The 18493-nt window shown below is 40.8% G+C and overlaps 1 protein-coding gene across 2 annotated transcripts in view; it reads right to left on the bottom strand.

Moving 5' to 3' along the window:
• Positions 1 to 551: 551 nt before the first annotated feature.
• lmo7a (LIM domain 7a) overlaps positions 552 to 18493 on the bottom strand; it is a 114632-nt gene continuing 96690 nt past the window's right edge. Inside the window, exons 21-32 of one of the 2 annotated variants that reach the window (XM_034186924.1) lie at positions 17770 to 17795; positions 17366 to 17473; positions 14147 to 14233; positions 12769 to 13322; positions 11661 to 11717; positions 11442 to 11497; positions 11179 to 11331; positions 8893 to 9097; positions 6489 to 6812; positions 4568 to 4676; positions 4058 to 4160; positions 552 to 1989 (exon numbers count right to left, since the gene is read on the bottom strand). In XM_034186924.1, coding sequence (XP_034042815.1) covers positions 1967 to 1989; positions 4058 to 4160; positions 4568 to 4676; positions 6489 to 6812; positions 8893 to 9097; positions 11179 to 11331; positions 11442 to 11497; positions 11661 to 11717; positions 12769 to 13322; positions 14147 to 14233; positions 17366 to 17473; positions 17770 to 17795 — 1805 coding nt within the window. In that variant the 3' untranslated portion in view covers positions 552 to 1966. The remainder of the gene's footprint in view (positions 1990 to 4057; positions 4161 to 4567; positions 4677 to 6488; positions 6813 to 8892; positions 9098 to 11178; positions 11332 to 11441; positions 11498 to 11660; positions 11718 to 12768; positions 13323 to 14146; positions 14234 to 17365; positions 17474 to 17769; positions 17796 to 18493) is intronic. The other variant, XM_034186926.1, reaches the window with a different exon arrangement.

The raw sequence follows: 18493 nt of genomic DNA, 5'->3' as shown, positions 1-18493 counted from the left end.
TAAATGTAAAATTTAGAACATTTATTTAGCACAATATGCTCCATTTAAAAAGTACAACTGAAGCACATTACGATGTTCAGTTTACATTTAACACAACAAATATTTAAATATATCTTCTGCTAAGGCTGACATTTAGAATGAGCAATGTGCCAGTTATTTTGACCTCATGTGCCAACCTAATATCAAACAATATGTTTTATAAATTACTTCAAATAATTCTAAAGGACATAACACTTCTAATTCTCAGATTATAAATAATATAATTAGATGTAGATTGTAGTGCCATCAACAGCAGTTACGAGCCAAATAAAACTGAACTCAGTACAAATGAGATTTATATATTTAATTGTAACCTTAAATCACAGTGCTCCCTACTGGTAGGTTTGAACTACAGCTCAGCCTATGAAAAACAAAATACAGGGTATAAAATTCCATTGTTTATTTTGTAGTCAAAAACAACAACAAAAATGTCATTGCTGTATAGAGTTGTCTTGTTTAAAATTTGTCCACGTGACACCAGATCATTTATTTTTAAAATCACTATTTTTTTTTCCTCTCAGCACCGCTGTAAAAGGAAAACATAAGGAGTTAAAGATGATTTCTAGATGGAGGTTTGTGCAGAAATATTTAAGCTTTTCCATCTGTGTGTTGTCTCCTTACAAACCTCATTCTTCTGACCAGCTGAGTAAAGTCATTCCATTCCCACCTCAAAGGCGTCTTTAAAAGCTGCCAGTGGTCTCGGCTTTGGAAACTAGAAAAAAAAGTAAATAAAAAGATGGGGTGCTTTATGCTGGAAGGTTTTAGATTTCCTGTGCTTGGCGCCACGCAGGCTTCACTTCTTTTGTAAGCATTAGGATTAAAATCTCCAAGACAAGGGAGCCAAGAAAAATCCAAAAAAAGGAATCTAGGAATTTTTAAGACATGCAACTCTTGGAACTGTGTGTGTACTTCACCTCAAGAACACAGAATCACTTTAGGCTCAGTCCCACTGTTTTCTATACATTGCTTCGGGAGTGCTTTTTGCCCATAAAAGGAGCACACTCACCTTGTCGTTTCCACGCATTCTGGAGCAATCAGCATCCTTCCTCATTTCCATACGACGCAGATATGATTTCATCGAATGACAGAATGCATTAAGAGGACAGTTTTGTCAGAGTGCAATCAAATGGAATGTGTGCACGCTGGATGAAATATGCATGACAAATTGGCTGCGGCGAACACGAAACAGGCAGGTTCTCTGCAACATTGCATAAGAAAAGCTCATTGAAATTCCTTTTTATCCTCACCGCAGCGCCAGAGAAGGTGAGACGACAAGGAGCGTAATGAGGGGTGATGAGAGAGGAACCACACAGCGGAACTTTATTTTAACATCGTTTTATTTACAAAGGTTACGGATTAAAGTCTGCCTCAATGCCGTCCATTTATATATTCTCTTCACGGGAAACCAGCGTCGGTACAGAATCCTCTGTGGAGGGTTTTTAAATATATCTGACAGAATTCTAATAATTTGTCTGTTTCAAATAAAAAGGCACAAGACTCAGCTTTAAAGGAGCATAAATGAGAGGAGACAATACTGCACTATTGCCCAAATGAAATATGAAAAGTCACTTAATAATAATAATAATAATAACAATAACAACAACAAAGACCTGCCTCAATAATCTTACAGGTTATATAACACTTGACGATTACTGGCTAAAAGATCTTCTGCATGCACAGCCCTTCAACTCTGTACAACTGGAACACTTAAGATATTAACACAGTAAAGTTCTTTGCAAGCTTTTAAAAAAGATCAAAAAAAGAAGAAGAAAATGATTCTTATCAGCACATCAAGTGCACTTTTCTAGAGTTGTAAGTGGAAGCATGCAAAGGCAAAAAAAAAAAAACCCCAGATATCCTAACTATTTTGTTATGGCTTCACTTGTCACAAAGACTCTCTTCATCAATCTACTGGAGAAGCATCACATCACATACTGGTCGGCTGGCCGGCTGCAAAAGAAAAAGATAAACATTTTTAAGGTCAAATATGAGAAAGAACACACTTTTTGGCTAAACACAGAAAAACACATGGAGTAACATGCCGATAATAAAAAGAGAAGGCAGGTGATTTGCATTTCATAGTCTCGCATAAGAAATTTCAGATTCAATGCTGGCTGCTGGGATTCCAACATTAAATGTGAAGCAGTGAACTTATACAGTCTTGGCCTGCATATATGCAGTCATTTAAAGCTACAGTGTGTAGGATTTAGTGTCATCTAGGGGTGGGGTTGGACATTGTGTTATGCAGTCTCTGGTCACATGTTCGCTTCTTTGGCAATTCATGCTTCCTTGCCTTCTCTTGTGATAAGTCATAAGCATCAGTTTTCATTTCACAAAAATGAGGGTCCTCTAATTTGTAAGCTTGCGCTAGCAATCAGTAGACAATGTACAGGAGAGCAAACACTGATTACTTTTTTTAATTCAGTCTTCGAGGCCTGCTTTAAAATGTAAAAAGTCTGTCCCTTTTAGGCTACTGTAACAACAAAGCGATGCAACATAACAGCCTACAAGTGACACACTAATGATCAGATGGTTATGAATGCTACATTCTATTTATGCTAATAAACACTCCAAAATGATACACACTGTAGCTTTAAGACAAAATTTTACAACAGTCAGCCTCTGTGCCGGCTAACTACTTAGCTAGGTCAATACCTGACTAAGATTAATGTAAATTACTGTACACATCTTGTTTTTGGAACAGATAAGTGTTTATTTATAAATATGACTACAGCTGCCAATAACAATAGAAAAATAATTTTTGCTATTGTCACTTGCTTCCACTGAAAAACAAAAAAAACAAAAACAAAAAACAACAACAATAAGATGATCACCCCACTGAATCTGGTCTGCTTGAGGCTTCTTCCTGTAATCAAAACAAGAGCGCACTGAGAGCACAGTGTTTGCTACATTCTGATGACATTTCACGGTACACGATAGTTGATTTCAGAATGCAAACACCAACTCATGAAACTGGCAGTGACTAGGTTTGTTAATCAAAGGCCATGGCTTTGGTAAAATGTGTCAATCTTGTACAATATTACAATATGTGTGTCACAAACCTACAACAAGGAGTTGTACCAAGTTTCACAAAATTCCTCCTAAAAATATGAGTTGATTTGAGAATGGAGGCACCCTCTCATGAAACTGACAGTCTAAATTTGTTAATTAAGGGCCATAACACAGACAGAAAGACAGATGAAAATAGCCACAACATAATTCCCCCTTTTGGGCCTTCAGACAGCAGAGGATAAAAAACCCGAGGGAGTTTTTTTCTTACAAGTGTTTGCCATTGTTCTTGCTCAGAGGGGTGGGTACCTTACTCTTATGAAGCTCCTTGGGGTGACTTATGTTGTAATTTGGTGATGTATAAATAATTTGAATCGAGCCTGAATAATGAAGACAAATGCATTAAAATATAGTTAATTTTTATGCACCAGACTATATATATATATATATATATATATATATATATATATATATATATATATATATATATATATATATATATATATATATATATATATATATATATATATATATATATCCCCCAACAATGCATCTACCACCTGCTGGATGGTTCTCATTGAGACAGGCCATTTCAGTACTGAAATGCACAAAATCAAAGAATTAAATGGTTATTTTCTGCTTGTTTGACAGCAATTTCATTGCAAAACTCCAATAACACGCTTGTAAATCCACACAACCCTTCAGGAAGGATTTTGTATAAATTGAAGTGTGACGGTCAAGTGAGGTATGAGAGTGCGTTTACAGATATTCAATAATTCAGAGAACTGAACCGTTATTTTTGCAAACAAGACAGGAACAAATTCACACAACCCTACAGAAAGGATTGTGTATGACTATAGCTGAAGTACACACTTTATACTTTGCTCTCTGTCTCTCTCAGCACGTTTGGTTTGTCAGTTTAATTTCCGAAACCTAGGCCTAAAAAAGCCTGCGTCTATAAAAGCCTAGGTCTGATAGCCAACGCTGCTCGTCTTGCTCAGGTACTCACTTTTAAACCGGACATAGCAGAGGTTACAGTAGAGCTGTTTGTTTCGTATTCTGACTTCAGCACCGGCTTCAGTTCCTCCAAGGTCAGCTCTGCAGTCGAAACACTGAGGAATTCGAAAAAGGGAGAAGTTATCTAACTGGTCAACTGGTCAAAGTTAGTCCAAAACGTCCCAAGTCCAACAGACAGACCAGAAACCCTGAATATAAGCAGTGAGTCACCAGAAAATGGAAGAAAAATGGGATGAAATAAGATGACTGTTCAGACATAAGAGACAGACGGTTCAAAGAGCAGAGTGAAGTCTGAGGTCGAATCAGAGTCCAGAGTTACAAACAAACTGAGGCACTGATTATTTTGGCACACCAAAGTCGCTGTGGGAGGACAGAAAATGACCTCAGCTCTAAGCCCCCCATCCATGCAGTCCTGCTTATCAGGTTAGTAACAAAAAGAAGGAAGGATGAGGTTAATAGGAGCTGCCGAAGTGCTGTGGGGCCACAGGAGTCCGGCTCTCACCTTAAAACAGCTCAAATGATAACAGAGCCCGAGGGACTCGATGATCATGGCCGCTCCTTTTCCCAGGGAGGTGCCGCAGTACGTACAGATTTTCTTGCCGCTCACCGACCTGGATTACACAACGCAGAACTCAGACGTGACGTCTTTGCACACGTGCACATCAAATGTGCACACGCACACACACTCACACACAACTCATACGATCAATTAACCACTCCATTGTTAGACTCTCAGGAATGAAAACAAGAGCCACTGAAAGTATTAAAAACAATATTGAAAATCTAAAACATTAAAATAAAGACAATATCAGCACGTACGCGCACACAATAATTACATTCTGTATGTGCACACAAACTCTAAGTTGGATTGATATTTCTGCTTTTGTCTGACATGTATGGAATACACGATGTGCAGGAAACGCCTCTGAGGATAATGAGTTAGTCAGCTCATTAATACGAGCTGCATTATACACAAGGCATTTTATTTTCTTTTAATAGGAGAAATGGAAATGCCTGCAATAGAAAAAAAATGAACTCCCTTGGGAAAAAAAAATTACCAATATTAATATTCTGTCAACAATAATAATCCCAGAATAATATTATTTTTCATGTGTGAACCTGAAGTTATTTATTCAAAATGAACAGCATGATCAAGTCAAATTAAATTTTCCAATCTTGATCACTTAAAACACAATAACGTATGTAATATCATGTTTTATATGTCCCTCCACACCATACCAGATTATCATTTCCTGCACGAATAACAGAAAAAATACAACCAGTGCAGGATTTGCATGTATGCTAGCACAATACGCTACTTGGTTAAAAATGGCCACTGGACTAAGTTTATAGAAACCAGAATCAGTGATGGGCACAGTTAACCAAAAAGTTAGCTTCGATAACAGCTAATCCGCTAACTGAAAACATAACTTTTATGACGTTAAACTGATAAACCACTAAAAAAATTTAGCAGAAGCTACAGCTAACCACTAATTTTCAGCATTGACTCCGGTACACTATCAGCTACTGACAACCCAGCTATGAGTTCATCATGCACCATCACAAACCCAACAAGTCAGATCTTCTGTCTTTGTGTGCCGTGCCCACTGCTATAAGGAAGAGTCATTTACATTCAACATACAGTGCCCCAGACATGAGGCAGAAGTCATGAAAAGCAAAGCAGGTTTGACCTATGGTTTTGATTTATAAACCAAATTAATCTGGATAGTTTATCTACATTAATGTCAACTGTCATTTTTAGACAGGGAAAATACAACAAATATATTTTCATTTTATAATAATGTGCTAATTCTTAAAGTTTGAACATTAACACGCAGATGCCAAAAGTGATTATGGGAAAGTGAGCCTCCGCTCACCAGTGGTTGGTTGGTTTATTTATTTGTAAAAACCAACACACAAGTTACTGTAACGTGTGTGCTGGTTTTTACAAATAAAGGTGTTTTTGTAAATAAGTAATTTTTTTATTTGTCAAAAAAAAGACATTTGCACAACTGAAAATTCTGTTTGTTACATGTGATTTAGCGCAACAAATAGCAACCGTATGATATTTGGGTGTGCACTATTCACCCTGCCATCCAGTAGATGGGTCACAATGCATAGAACACTGCCATCTACTATAACCTACATGTATGAGTTTAAGGTTTACAAATGTTTTTGACCGTTCCGCTTTCTTAACTATGCCAGTAAAAAAAAAAAAAAGTTAGCAGACTAAAAGCTAGCATAACTAAATTTAGCGGAAGCTAATCGGTCCGCTGATGGTTTTTGAAGTTAGCTGAAAAACAAATCCGCTAACAAAAAAGTTAGCTTTGCTAATTAGCGGTTAGCGGAACTATGCCCACCACTGACCAGTATACCAGTGAGGTGTCAGAACCAAACCCCTGCTTTGCCTCTGATTGTTTTACCTGCTGCGCTGCTGAGGAGGGCCCGTCTCAGACATGGGCTCTGATGATGACGTAGATGACTTAGACGAGAACAAGGGAGAAGGCGCTGGCTGAAACCAGGGAGCTGATGGAGTTCCTTCCCCGCCTTTGAGGCTGCCCGTGGAGTAGGAGGACGGTAGAGTGGAACTTGACCGTGGCGCCAACCCGCTGCTATTGAACCCCATGCTGCCAGGGAGGGCAGAGTGAGGCCGGCTGTTGGAGTTGAGGTCAAAGGAGTTGCTTTTGGGTGTCCATGATGACCGCCAGGAGTTGAAGGAGGGATCAAGGGCGTCAAGTGACTCACCTCTGCAAGTTGGACCGAACCAAATCATGTTAGCAGATTAGCAAAAAGCCAGAAGGGCAACAACTGGCAACAAGACTGGTTCCAACAAACCTACCTTGTTCACACAGCAGCCATCTTTAAAGGAACTGTAAACATTTATTTCCATGTACACTCAACAAAAATATAAACGCAACACTTTTGGTTTTGCTCCCATTTTGTATGAGATGAACTCAAAGATCTAAAACTTTTTCCACATACACAATATCACCATTTCCCTCAAATATTGTTCACAAACCAGTCTAAATCTGTGATAGTGAGCACTTCTCCTTTGCTGAGATAATCCATCCCACCTCACAGGTGTGCCATATCAAGATGCTTATTAGACACCATGATTAGTGCACAGGTGTGCCTTAGACTGTCCACAATAAAAGGCCACTCTGAAAGGTGCAGTTTTGTTTTATTGGGGGGGATACCAGTCAGTATCTGGTGTGACCACCATTTGCCTCATGCAGTGCAACACATCTCCTTCACATAGAGTTGATCAGGTTGTCAATTGTTGCCTGTGGAATGTTGGTCCACTCCTCTTCAGTGGCTGTGCGAAGTTGCTGGATATTGGCAGGAACTGGTACACGCTGGCGTATACGCCGGTCCAGAACATCCCAAACATGCTCAATGGGTGACATTTCCGGTGAGTATGCCGGCCATGCAAGAACTGGGACATTTTCAGCTTCCAAGAACTGTCTACAGATCCTTGCAACATGGGGCCGTGCATTATCCTGCTGCAACATGAGGTGATGTTCTTGGATGTATGGCACAACAATGGGCCTCAGGATCTCGTCACGGTATCTCTGTGCATTCAAAATGCCATCAATAAAATGCACCTGTGTTCTCCGTCCATAACAGATGCCTGCCCATACCATAACCCCACCGACACCATGGGCCACTCGATCCACAACATTGACATCAGAAAACCGCTCACCCACACACGCTGTCTGCCATCTGCCCTGGACAGTGTGAACCGGGATTCATCCGTGAAGAGAAAACCTCTCCAACGTGCCAAACGCAAGTGAATGTGGGCATTTGCCCACTCAAGTCGGTTACAACGACGAACTGGAGTCAGGTCGAGACCCCGATGAGGACGACGAGCATGCAGATGAGCTTCCCTGAGACGGTTTCTGACAGTTTGTGCAGAAATTCTTTGGTTATGCAAACCGATTGTTTCAGCAGCTGTCCGAGTGGCTGGTCTCAGACGATCTTGGAGGTGAACATGCTGGATGTGGAGGTCCTGGGCTGGTGTGGTTACACGTGGTCTGTGGTTGTGAGGCTGGTTGGATGTACTGCCAAATTCTCTGAAACGCCTTTGGAGGCGGCTTATGGTAGAGAAATGAACATTCAATACACAAGCAACAGCTCTGGTTGACATTCCTGCTGTCAGCATGCCAACTGCACGCTCCCTCAAATCTTGCGACATCTGTGGCATTGTGCTGTGTGATAAAACTGCACCTTTCAGAGTGGTCTTTTATTGTGGACAGTCTAAGGCACACCTGTGCACTAATCATGGTGTCTAATCAGCATCTTGATATGGCACACCTGTGAGGTGGGATGGATTATCTCAGCAAAGGAGAAGTGCTCACTATCACAGATTTAGACTGGTTTGTGAACAATATTTGAGGGAAATGGTGATATTGTGTATGTGGAAAAAGTTTTAGATCTTTGAGTTCATCTCATACAAAATGGGAGCAAAACCAAAAGTGTTGCGTTTATATTTTTGTTGAGTATAGTAATACTACACCAATTTCCCCCATATTGGATTTTATGATCAAGTCTAACAAATTTTTCCAGAGGCCACAAATTTTGTCCAACTGTCACAAAAATTGGCCCAGTTCACCTTCTGCCCAAGCATCACGATTCTACAATATCTATACACCTGCTTCGATTTTCCAAAACATTCATTCATACATAACAGCCAACTGAAATTGGTGGTAAAGCCACCAAACTGGAAGTGAGGTCATAGCTATGCTTTGATGTATCCAATCCAAATTTGGTACATGGGCTTGGAATGCCGCTGTGAGGAAGCACATTCTGACTCCTGGGTCATAATACCTGCGCAACGGGGGAACTTCTGAATCGTTGCCGATAGCTGTACTGGTGGACTGCTGACGGATCCAGCTGCTGTCCGTCAACAATGGGGTCTTCTTCTTCATCTCTTGGATGATCTGCTGGCGATCCAGCTCCGACTTTGTCATGGGCAGCTGATTTTTCATCTGTGATTCCTGCCAGGACGCCTGAGCTACCGTGCTGCCCGTCACTGCACACCCATGGAAGAGAGAAATTATGAAGTGAGGACAAAACTCGTATCAGGCGTGATAAGATTTTATTTATTTATAAGTTAGTCAGGCAGAGATCGTATATTTTGTTCCTGTGTACCAGAACTTATGACTGGCACAGGAAGTGATGCAGGCATGTTTCAAGACGTTTGTGTTGATTCGGCTCGACTACAGTTGGATTTAAAGAACAGAGACTGGAATCTGGGACCAGGAAGAAGATTGAGCCACGGTGATCTCTGATTAGTGGAAAATTTTCAGGTTCATCACAACAATAACAGAAACTCACACAGCGGTGATTTTTAAAACTCGTCTTCCTGAGCTGAGAGCCGGACCGTGGTAATCAATCACTGAACTGATTTGAGTGCATACGATTATCATGGCAGAAGAATGATTGACAGATCGAGAGCCGGTCCTGACTAATTTGGTGCCCTTGGCAAGATTATTACCTGGTGTCCCTACATCACAGCTAATTAACCCGCAATTAATGCGCTCATACGCGGATGCAGAAATGGCATAGCCTGTGTCTTCGATGTTTACGTTATGAGCAAACAACAACAGCAGCAACAACAGAAACAATTCTATAAAAAGCCATAAAAATAACAGAATCTCCTTAAAGTCATACACCAACCACTCATTTTACATTCCTCCGTAAGACTAGGTCACAAAAATACTTTAAGTAGTTTTTGTCCAGAACCTTTCTAAACAACCAAACAAGAAATGAAAGTCGGTCTGTGAGAAAAAGTTTACTCTCATGGTGCCGACAACGCAATCACTATAATAATCTCAACAACTCACCACAAGAACCAGGATGAGACATTATCTAATAACAGAATAAACAATTATTTATTCTTAGAATTCCCCCAGAATCCTTTGCACCGTGCTTCTGTGAACTGTTCTGAGGATGAAAAAGACGAAAGTAAACCACACCGCGTTGCTCTCTTTATGAAGATACACCTCACTTTTTCCACCTTTTGTTATTTTACAGCCTTATTCCAAAATATGTGAAATTAATTTTTTATCCTCAAAATGCTACACACAGTACCCCATAATGATAATGCCATGAAGCTCAAAATTGAGCTCAGGTGTATCCTGTTTCCACTGATCATCCTTGAGATGTTTCTACAGCTTAACTGGAGACCACCTGGAGTAAATTCAGTTGATTAGCCATGATTTGGAAAGACACACACCTGTCTACATATAAGGTCCCACAGTTGAATCTTCCAGAAGGACAACCATCTCTGCAGCAATCCACCAATCAGGCTTGTATGGTTGAGTGGCCAGACGGAAGCCACTCCTTAGTAAAAGGCACGTGGCAGCCCACCTGAAGGAATCTCAGACTCTCTGGTCTGATGAGACAAAGACTGAACTGTTTGGCGTGAATGCCAGGTGTCATGTTTGGAGGAAACCAGGCACCATCCCTACAGTGAAGCATGGTGGTGGCAGCATCATGCTGTGGGGATGTTTTTCAGCAGCAGGAACTGGGAGACTAGTCAGGATTGAGAGAGAGATGAATGCAGCAATGTACAGAGACATCCTGGATGAAAACCTGCTCCAGAGCGCTCTTGACCTCAGACTGGAGCGATGGTTCATCTTTCAGCAGGACAATGACCATAAGAAAAGCTTGTGGCATCATATTCAAGAAGACTTGAGGCTGTAATTGCTGCCAAAGGGGCATCAACAAAGTATTGAGCAAAGGGTCGGAATACTTATGTACATGTGATCTATTTTTTATTTTTTTTAATAAATTTGCAGAAATTAAAAAAATAAATGTTTTTCATGTTGTCATTATGGGGTGTGACAAATAGAATTTTGAGTGAAAAAATGAATTTATTTCATTTTGGAATAAGGCTGTAACATAAAATGTGAAAAAAGTGAAGCACTGAATACTTTCTGGATGCACTGTAAAATGTCTTGTGAATTCATCTGGGGCACCCCCAAGACTCGTTGTTGCTTCTAGCTTTTGCCAATACCACTTATGCAATGGGCCGGCTCTGGACTGATCAACTGATTCAGCTTTATGGATTCTCACAGCCGATTGATTGATCTGGAAGATGCGGAGCACCTCTCTCTGGCACTCTGTGTCTTATGGCACTCAGGATAGTTCTGCGCGATGCCTCCAGCTCAGACGCCGCTCTCTCACGGCGGGCATGACTGGTGCGTGTCTCCCATTTTTCCAGCAGGCACTGGGCCTTGCCCACTGACTGTGCAGCCACACCTACAGCAAGGTACATATATGTACGTATATGGTATGTGCAGCAGCACAAGTACCTGGGCCCAGAAAGTAAAGGAACAGTAAGAGTCCTGACTCCAAAAACAAAAACTGACCTTTCCTCTCAGGTGGAGCCTCCTCTTCAAGTTGGGACGTTGATTTGGACTTTGCCCTGTTCAGGAAACGGGAAACTTTTAAATGCCCATTTACAGAAATAAATAGATGACAATTAGTGATGTTAGAAAAGGTTTGTTAGCATCACAAGCGCAGGAAGGATTACAGAGACAAGCATGTTTAGACTGTTAATATGCACATGCACACTCTCCTGGACTAACCTGTCTGCTAACGAATATGGATGCTGGACTCTGGAGAAGTGGTGAGACCCTGCAGACCTTTGGTGAAATGTTAAAGAAGTTGGAACGGGTTCAAAACATAAAGCATGTGCAGATATGTTAATTAGAGTTAATGCACAGAAATACAGAACGTTAGCTTAGGAAGACAAAACACGAGGTGCACTCTAAACATTAAGTGCTACGTTTACTTAATCTTGTAAATACAGACATTTCATTTCTTAGAACCTTTGCTTAAGATGCACGTTATAGGTTTGAGATCACGCACAGTAGCGAAGCCGGTGTTACAGTGAATTCTGTGACCATCACATTCTGTGATCTGCTTAAGATGGTTTTTTGTAATTTCAACTAAATGCAACCACCAATACCTTTGTTTTAGTCATGTTGTGTATTTTTGATAGCTAATCAATGTTGCCAGATTGGGTGATTTCCCACTCTGACAGCCTGTTTTTGATCATAGTCAGTTTCTTCATTTCCCATAATTCCCTGTGCATGCAGTAGTTTCTGAGCCAGTGGTTTGAGTGAAAACACTTTGGGAGCTTGTTTCGTAGCACGAAATTTGTGTGGCTAGACTGTCAGAAGATGGTGAAAGTGGGTCTTATGCAGGATTGTGTTATTTCTACCTGTGGATTTAAATTTCTGTTCTGCAAACTGAGTTGACGAAAAACATCAGGGGCATACCTGCCATTGACCAAATGGCAACAAGGGAGACTGAAGTTTCTATGGAAAACAATGCGATCGTATTGGTAAATGTTTCAATGATTTATTCTCTATATGTTAACTATGTTAGGCCCCCCCCCCCCCCCTTTATTCATATGCCACTCTTTCAATGTTTCATACACTATTAGATAAGAAAGATTTTTTGTTGAATGTGTTTAACCTGGTTTGATTTCATGTTGAATTTGACATATATTGGTGACAATTTTGCCATTGGGGTTAGTTTATTTTCTCAAGCTTTCAGTTTAAGATTTCAGGCTTGGCAGAGAAAAGACATTTGTAGTCATTTTAATAAGATCACAGAATCTGATTGGCCACAGTTTTAGAGAGAAGCGGGACTTTAGGAAAGTGAGGAGAGAACACAGCTTGGACTGACCACTGCTGCTCCTTTTCTCTATGCTGCTGCTCAGCTGCCTCCTGCTGCCTCCTCTCCTCCTCTCTCATTCTTTGCAACCTCAGCAACTCCTCCTCTCTCTTCTTCCGCTCCTCTTCCTCCTGCCTTTCTCTCCTCTTGCTCTCCTCCTGAAGGTGAAGAAGCTCTTGCTCCTCTGCTCTCCTCCTCTGCAACATCAGCTCCTCCTCCCACCTCTTCCGCTCCTCTTCCTCCTGCCTTTCTCTCCTCTTCCTCTCCTCCTGAAGGCGAAGAAGCTCTTGCTCCTCTGCTCTCCTCCTCTGCAACATCAGCTCCTCCTCTCTCTTCTTCCGCTCCTCTTCCTCCTGCCTTTCTCTCCTCTTCCTCTCCTCCTGGAGGTGATGAAGCTCTTGCTCCTCCTCTTCTCTCCTCCTTCTCTCCTCCACCTGTCTCTGGCGCTCCTGCTCCTCTTTTCGCTTCTTCTTCTCCTCCTCTTCCCAGTGAAGACTGGGCTGGCTCAGCGGAGAGAAAGGTGAGCGAGGGCCAGCGCTGTGACTGTTAAAGTCCTCGGCCGCTGGCTGCTCCAGGACAGGAAGCAGACAAAAGAGGAAGACGATCATTATTCATACAGAAAAGTCATTTTTAACAGAGGTTCCCCAAATTCTTTCATTTGAAGAGCCACAAATTGAAGTGGATGGAGGTTTACGGGAAAAAATTAAATGTTGCTGCTGTGTGAATTACATAGAAAATTAACATTCTAAAGGTTTCCTCACATTGGACAGCCCTGACGTACAGGTATAAAGTCTCCAGTATAATAAACAAGTTCCATTCAGCTGTAAGGGATCGACCTGGTTTCTTTGACAAAAGCAGCTCGCTCCACCTAAGAGTTTATATTAAAGGCCAGCACAGCATGTTGATTTATAGCTGCAGAAGTCATTTGTATCACTGATGAAGGATCTTGAAGGTTAAATGAGAAGTCCAGCTGCTTTAAAGTAAACTTCTGGACACTATAACCACGTGTTCCCTCAACACTGGTTCCAATTATGTACAAACAAAACGCAATTTTCCGATAAGGTGCTTGTACACCATTATTGTCTAATAATAATAATAATGATCAAAAGGCTTAAATGACTTTTTTCCCCTTTTGTCTGTCTGTAATGTTACCATCCAGGACCAGGGGTAGCTCTGTGGTTTGGTGGATGTTGGTTATACGCAGTATGTACTCCCAGATCTGACCTGACATAACTTTTTTGCCCTCCAGGATCGTGTTAAACCTCTCAGTGTTTCTTCAGGAGATGCACACAAGACAAGAACAATGAAAAATGTATCACACTGGATCTTAAACTGTGTTCTGTCATTTAAATCAAATCACTTTCATACAGCGGTATTTAAAAATCCTTACCTCTTGGGATTTTTCACTTCTGGCGATCTCTTGCTGAGCTTTGAGCCATTCTTCCTGCAGCTTCTCTTGGTCACGCTTATATTTCTCCTGAAGAAGCAAAGGAAAAGGTTAGCGGTTATCCCATTTAAGAGCACACTCAGACGAGCCAATCTGTATCTTGCCAGAGTACGTCTGACCCTTGGTGTCCAGTATGTTTGACTAGTGTAACTGGTCTATACCTTTCTTGGGGCCCATTTGCGCAGGTGGTCTGGGCTATAGCGCAGTTGGACTTGAGATGTAGCATGATCACTAACTGAGTCAGAGCATGGAGTAGTTTTGATGTCACATCACTGGTACGACTGTTTCATTTAATAACAAGAGCAATCAGAGATTTCTCTGTCCACCAATCCAGATCACTTCCAAAATTTAATGGAGCCTTCCATGCCCTAATATATATCCGTGGTGAAAATTTGGTGAGAATCCATGAAGTAGTTTTGACGTAACCCTTCAAAGCCTATATAAAGTGAATTATGATCCAGGATCCGGATCCAGATCAACTCCAAAATTCAGTGGAGTTTTCCATGCGCTAATATCTATCTGTGGTGCAAATTTGGTGAGAATCCTGAAATAGTTTTGACGTAATCCTTGAAAGACTATATAAAGTGAAATCTTTATCCAGAATCTGGATTCGGATCCAGATCACCTACAAAATTTAATGGAATCTTGCACAGTCTAATATGTATCCATGGTGAAAATTTGGTGAGAATTTGTGTAGTAGTTTTGATGTAATCCTTCAAAGACTATATAAAGTGAAACTTGATCCAGAATCCGGATCTGGATCCAGATCACCTCCAAAATTTAATGTAGTCTTCCATAGCCTAATATGTATATGTGTAGAAAATTTCATCAAAATCCATGCAGTAGTTTTGATGTAATTCTGCTAACAGTAATCCTTCAAAGCCTATATAAAGTGAAACTTGATAAAGAATCCGGATCAACTCCAAAATTTAATGGGTTTTTCCATGGCCTAATATCTATCTGTGGTGAAAATTTCGTCAAAATCCCTGCAGTAGTTTTGACGTAATCCTTCTAACAGACAGACAAATAAATGCAGGTGATTTTATTACATCCTCGGCGGACATAATTACTAGTAATATTATTATTACTACTTGGATAATCCATCCATCCATCCATCTTCTACCGCTTAGTCCAATTAAGGGTCGCGGGGGGCTGGAGCCTATCCCAGCAGTCATAGGGCGTGAGGCGGGGTACACCCAGGACAGGACGCCAGTCTGTCGCAGTACTTGGAAAATATAGTCTTGAATTTATTTAACAAGATTTGGGTTAAATTTGAGTCTAGCTTCTCGCACTATTGATGAATGTGAATCATGGTCAGTGAGGAAAAATGAAAATATTTTCTCATCAACGTTTGCTTCCATAAGCTTCTTGCACAATTTTTTATTTGTGGTGGCAGAGTAAAGCAGTTATTACCAGAGCACCTTGCTGACTTTTTGATGCATCTGAATGCACCATGTCAGTCATTTTTTTAAAACAATCTAATAGCATGCCTGGAGCATACAAACAAATTCTCCACATATAAACTAAAACAGATGTCACAAGTCTTTGACCACACTGCACAAATAGGTGTGTCAGTGTATAATGCAGCTGCTAAGATTTCAGAAAATGTAACGTTTGAAACTAAATTTTAATGTGCTTATCCTGAAAGTTGAGAAACCTTATAGATGCTTGCTCAGGGCAGAAAACTCCTCACATCATGAAATCAGGTCGTTTAACCGACAGGGAATTAGGTTGGAGGAGTAACAAGCCTTCTCAGCTACATCAGCGCTCTGTTTGGACACCTTTGATCTAGATCCAGAAATAGATTCTCCAATAGATGGTTTGACAGCATTCTACCACATTTCTTGCAGTCCGTTGAGTGTTGTGCAGATCTGGGCCAGTTATGGGGTGGGGGGGAATTACATAAATGTAGAGGTCAAATCAGGTACACTCAATTTCAAGAACCTAAATCCAGAGTCGGGTCCAATGTTCATTTGATCTTCCAAGGTCTTTGTCAGATGTTCATCTTGGTTATTGTCTTAGGATTTGTGGTTCAACATGGGTATTAAGTATTAGCTCTCCTGCAGTGCAGAAGAATTGTGTGTGTGTGTGTGTGTGTGTGTGTTTGTGTGTGGGGTGGGCTGCTTTCTGTGTTGACACAAAGTCTGGAGACATTTGTGTTGTCTCTCTTTATAACTGAAAGAGTAAATTTTAAAATGAAACAAAAACATCCCCAAAACCAAACTCAAGGTAATAGTTTGAGTTGTCATTTGAAATTACACCCTGAACAGTAGACACGTGGCATGTGGAGATTAATCAATACGAATCAGTATTGAGATACAAATGTGCGTGATGCGAGTGTATCGATTCAACTGACAGGTGAAATCGTGATTGCATCGCTCAATGCGATGCGATTTTTTTCCGAGGCACATTGAATGCACCAACCCTGCTTCCTGTTTTGTTTTCAACACTGGCAGAAGCCCGAAAGCCCATTTCTACCACAACAAAACGGAGGTCCGCAAGCGGTTGGAGATTTTTGACTCACCTAAAACATTTAAAGCAGGTGTTTGGAGATATTTTGGCTGTTTTAAAAAAGATGAGAAACTGCACAAGACACAGGTCGTTTGTAAAGAATGCTGTGCTGCTAAACCATATGGCCGCTGCTGCTTCACTCGGATAGTCCTGAGACTGTAAACCTCCAGCAATTCTCTGGTGAGAAAAGTATCTCAAATTACTTTTGCCAAGGCGGTACTCTGTCAATGAGTGATTCACTTTAAGTCACTCATTGAGAGTGATGTCTTATTGTTTACTGTTTAAGTTCTGTCAGTGTGAATGAAGCAGGTTCCACATATGAGGGAACTGGCCAAACTAACAATTATGTTCACATCACTGAATATTGGTGAAGAAAGTTGTAACAACAGAATAATCAGAAAGATGGCTACTGGGACAAAGATTATTGCAAAACTGAAAATCGAAGACATTATAATTTTTTATGTCTTTACTGAGCTTTCACAGCCTGCCTGCAGTACCATCACAGGCCACCAGGGGCTCACATGCCACACTTTGGGGATCACTGCTCTATGTCATTGGCAGACGCAACTTCTTCCAAGTGATTAATTTGTTTTCATTATTATGACTTTTTATTATTATAAACACTGTTATATACACAATCCTTCTATGCACCTGTAGGAGGCGGTCTTGTTCCTTCTGCCATTTCTCTTGTCTTCTGCGCTCCTCTTCAGGATCCCAAGACCAGTTTCTGGAAGATGGAGTGATTGGAGGAACAGGTATCTGAGAACAGTGGAAAGCGAGAGAGACGTGCTGTTAATAATGGTAATAAAACAACACAGTAGCTGTCAACCGTGTGACGTCCTTTCACGATGACAAACTCAAATATTTCATGTGTAGGTTTCCAACGTTAGCTGAGAAAAATGCTCCAGACTTAAGATGCCTCTGCAGTAAACCATAAACACATTATTTATGGCCATTAACAGCAGGTCTGTAGTTGGTAACAACCCTGTCATCTGAAGATGTTCTCATTCTCAGAGCAGAAAAATAGCATTTTTATAAGCTGGAATATTACTCACATCTGGCATTGCAGAATCGGATCCTCCTTGAACAGAAAGAAAAATATTCAGTAAGTATTTTGGTAAAAGCACTGAGACATAATTTAAACATATGGGTTGACGAGTTCATTCAGGTATTGACTTGATTTTCAAGTCAAGTGCCAAAGTGCCCTGAAAAATGACGCTTAAAACCAAGAGTAATTGATGTTTTCAATATGCTTCAAATTTCACCCACGAGGACGTATTGATTCACTCGACTCAAAAATCAACCATGAGTTCACAGTTACACTGGATGCCAACCCAATGCTCCGGGATCGGAAAAATCCATAAAAATGAAAACATATTTGTGGGAGGGAAAAACAAAAAGATCAAAGTGAGAAACCATAAAAAGCACATCAGCTGCATGCACAAGACACACAGAAGTACAGACCAGCCAGTGTGAAAGGCTCAGTGGCACTTCAGCAGCAGGGATGCTTTTGGCGTCATGTACAGCAAACGCAACAGGACAGGCAGATCTGTTTCACCGTCACTAAGTTATTATTAATGCCCGACATGCTGTACAGCCTCTGGAAGGAAAATGATGCCCTGATACACAAACTGTCACTGAATTCTTCCTGTATGTTTGTCAAGTTCTTTTATTCCTGCCAAATTCTATTTCAAGAATATGTGCAGCTTCCCCACTTCAAAGGGACTGATGCAGCTTCCCGGAGTTTTTAAACTGAATTCCACTCAATGACCAAACCTC

This window comes from Thalassophryne amazonica, chromosome 14 (assembly GCF_902500255.1).
Source record: "Thalassophryne amazonica chromosome 14, fThaAma1.1, whole genome shotgun sequence".
NCBI lineage: Eukaryota > Metazoa > Chordata > Actinopteri > Batrachoidiformes > Batrachoididae > Thalassophryne > Thalassophryne amazonica.
This window is presented reverse-complemented; position numbering and strand designations above follow the sequence as displayed.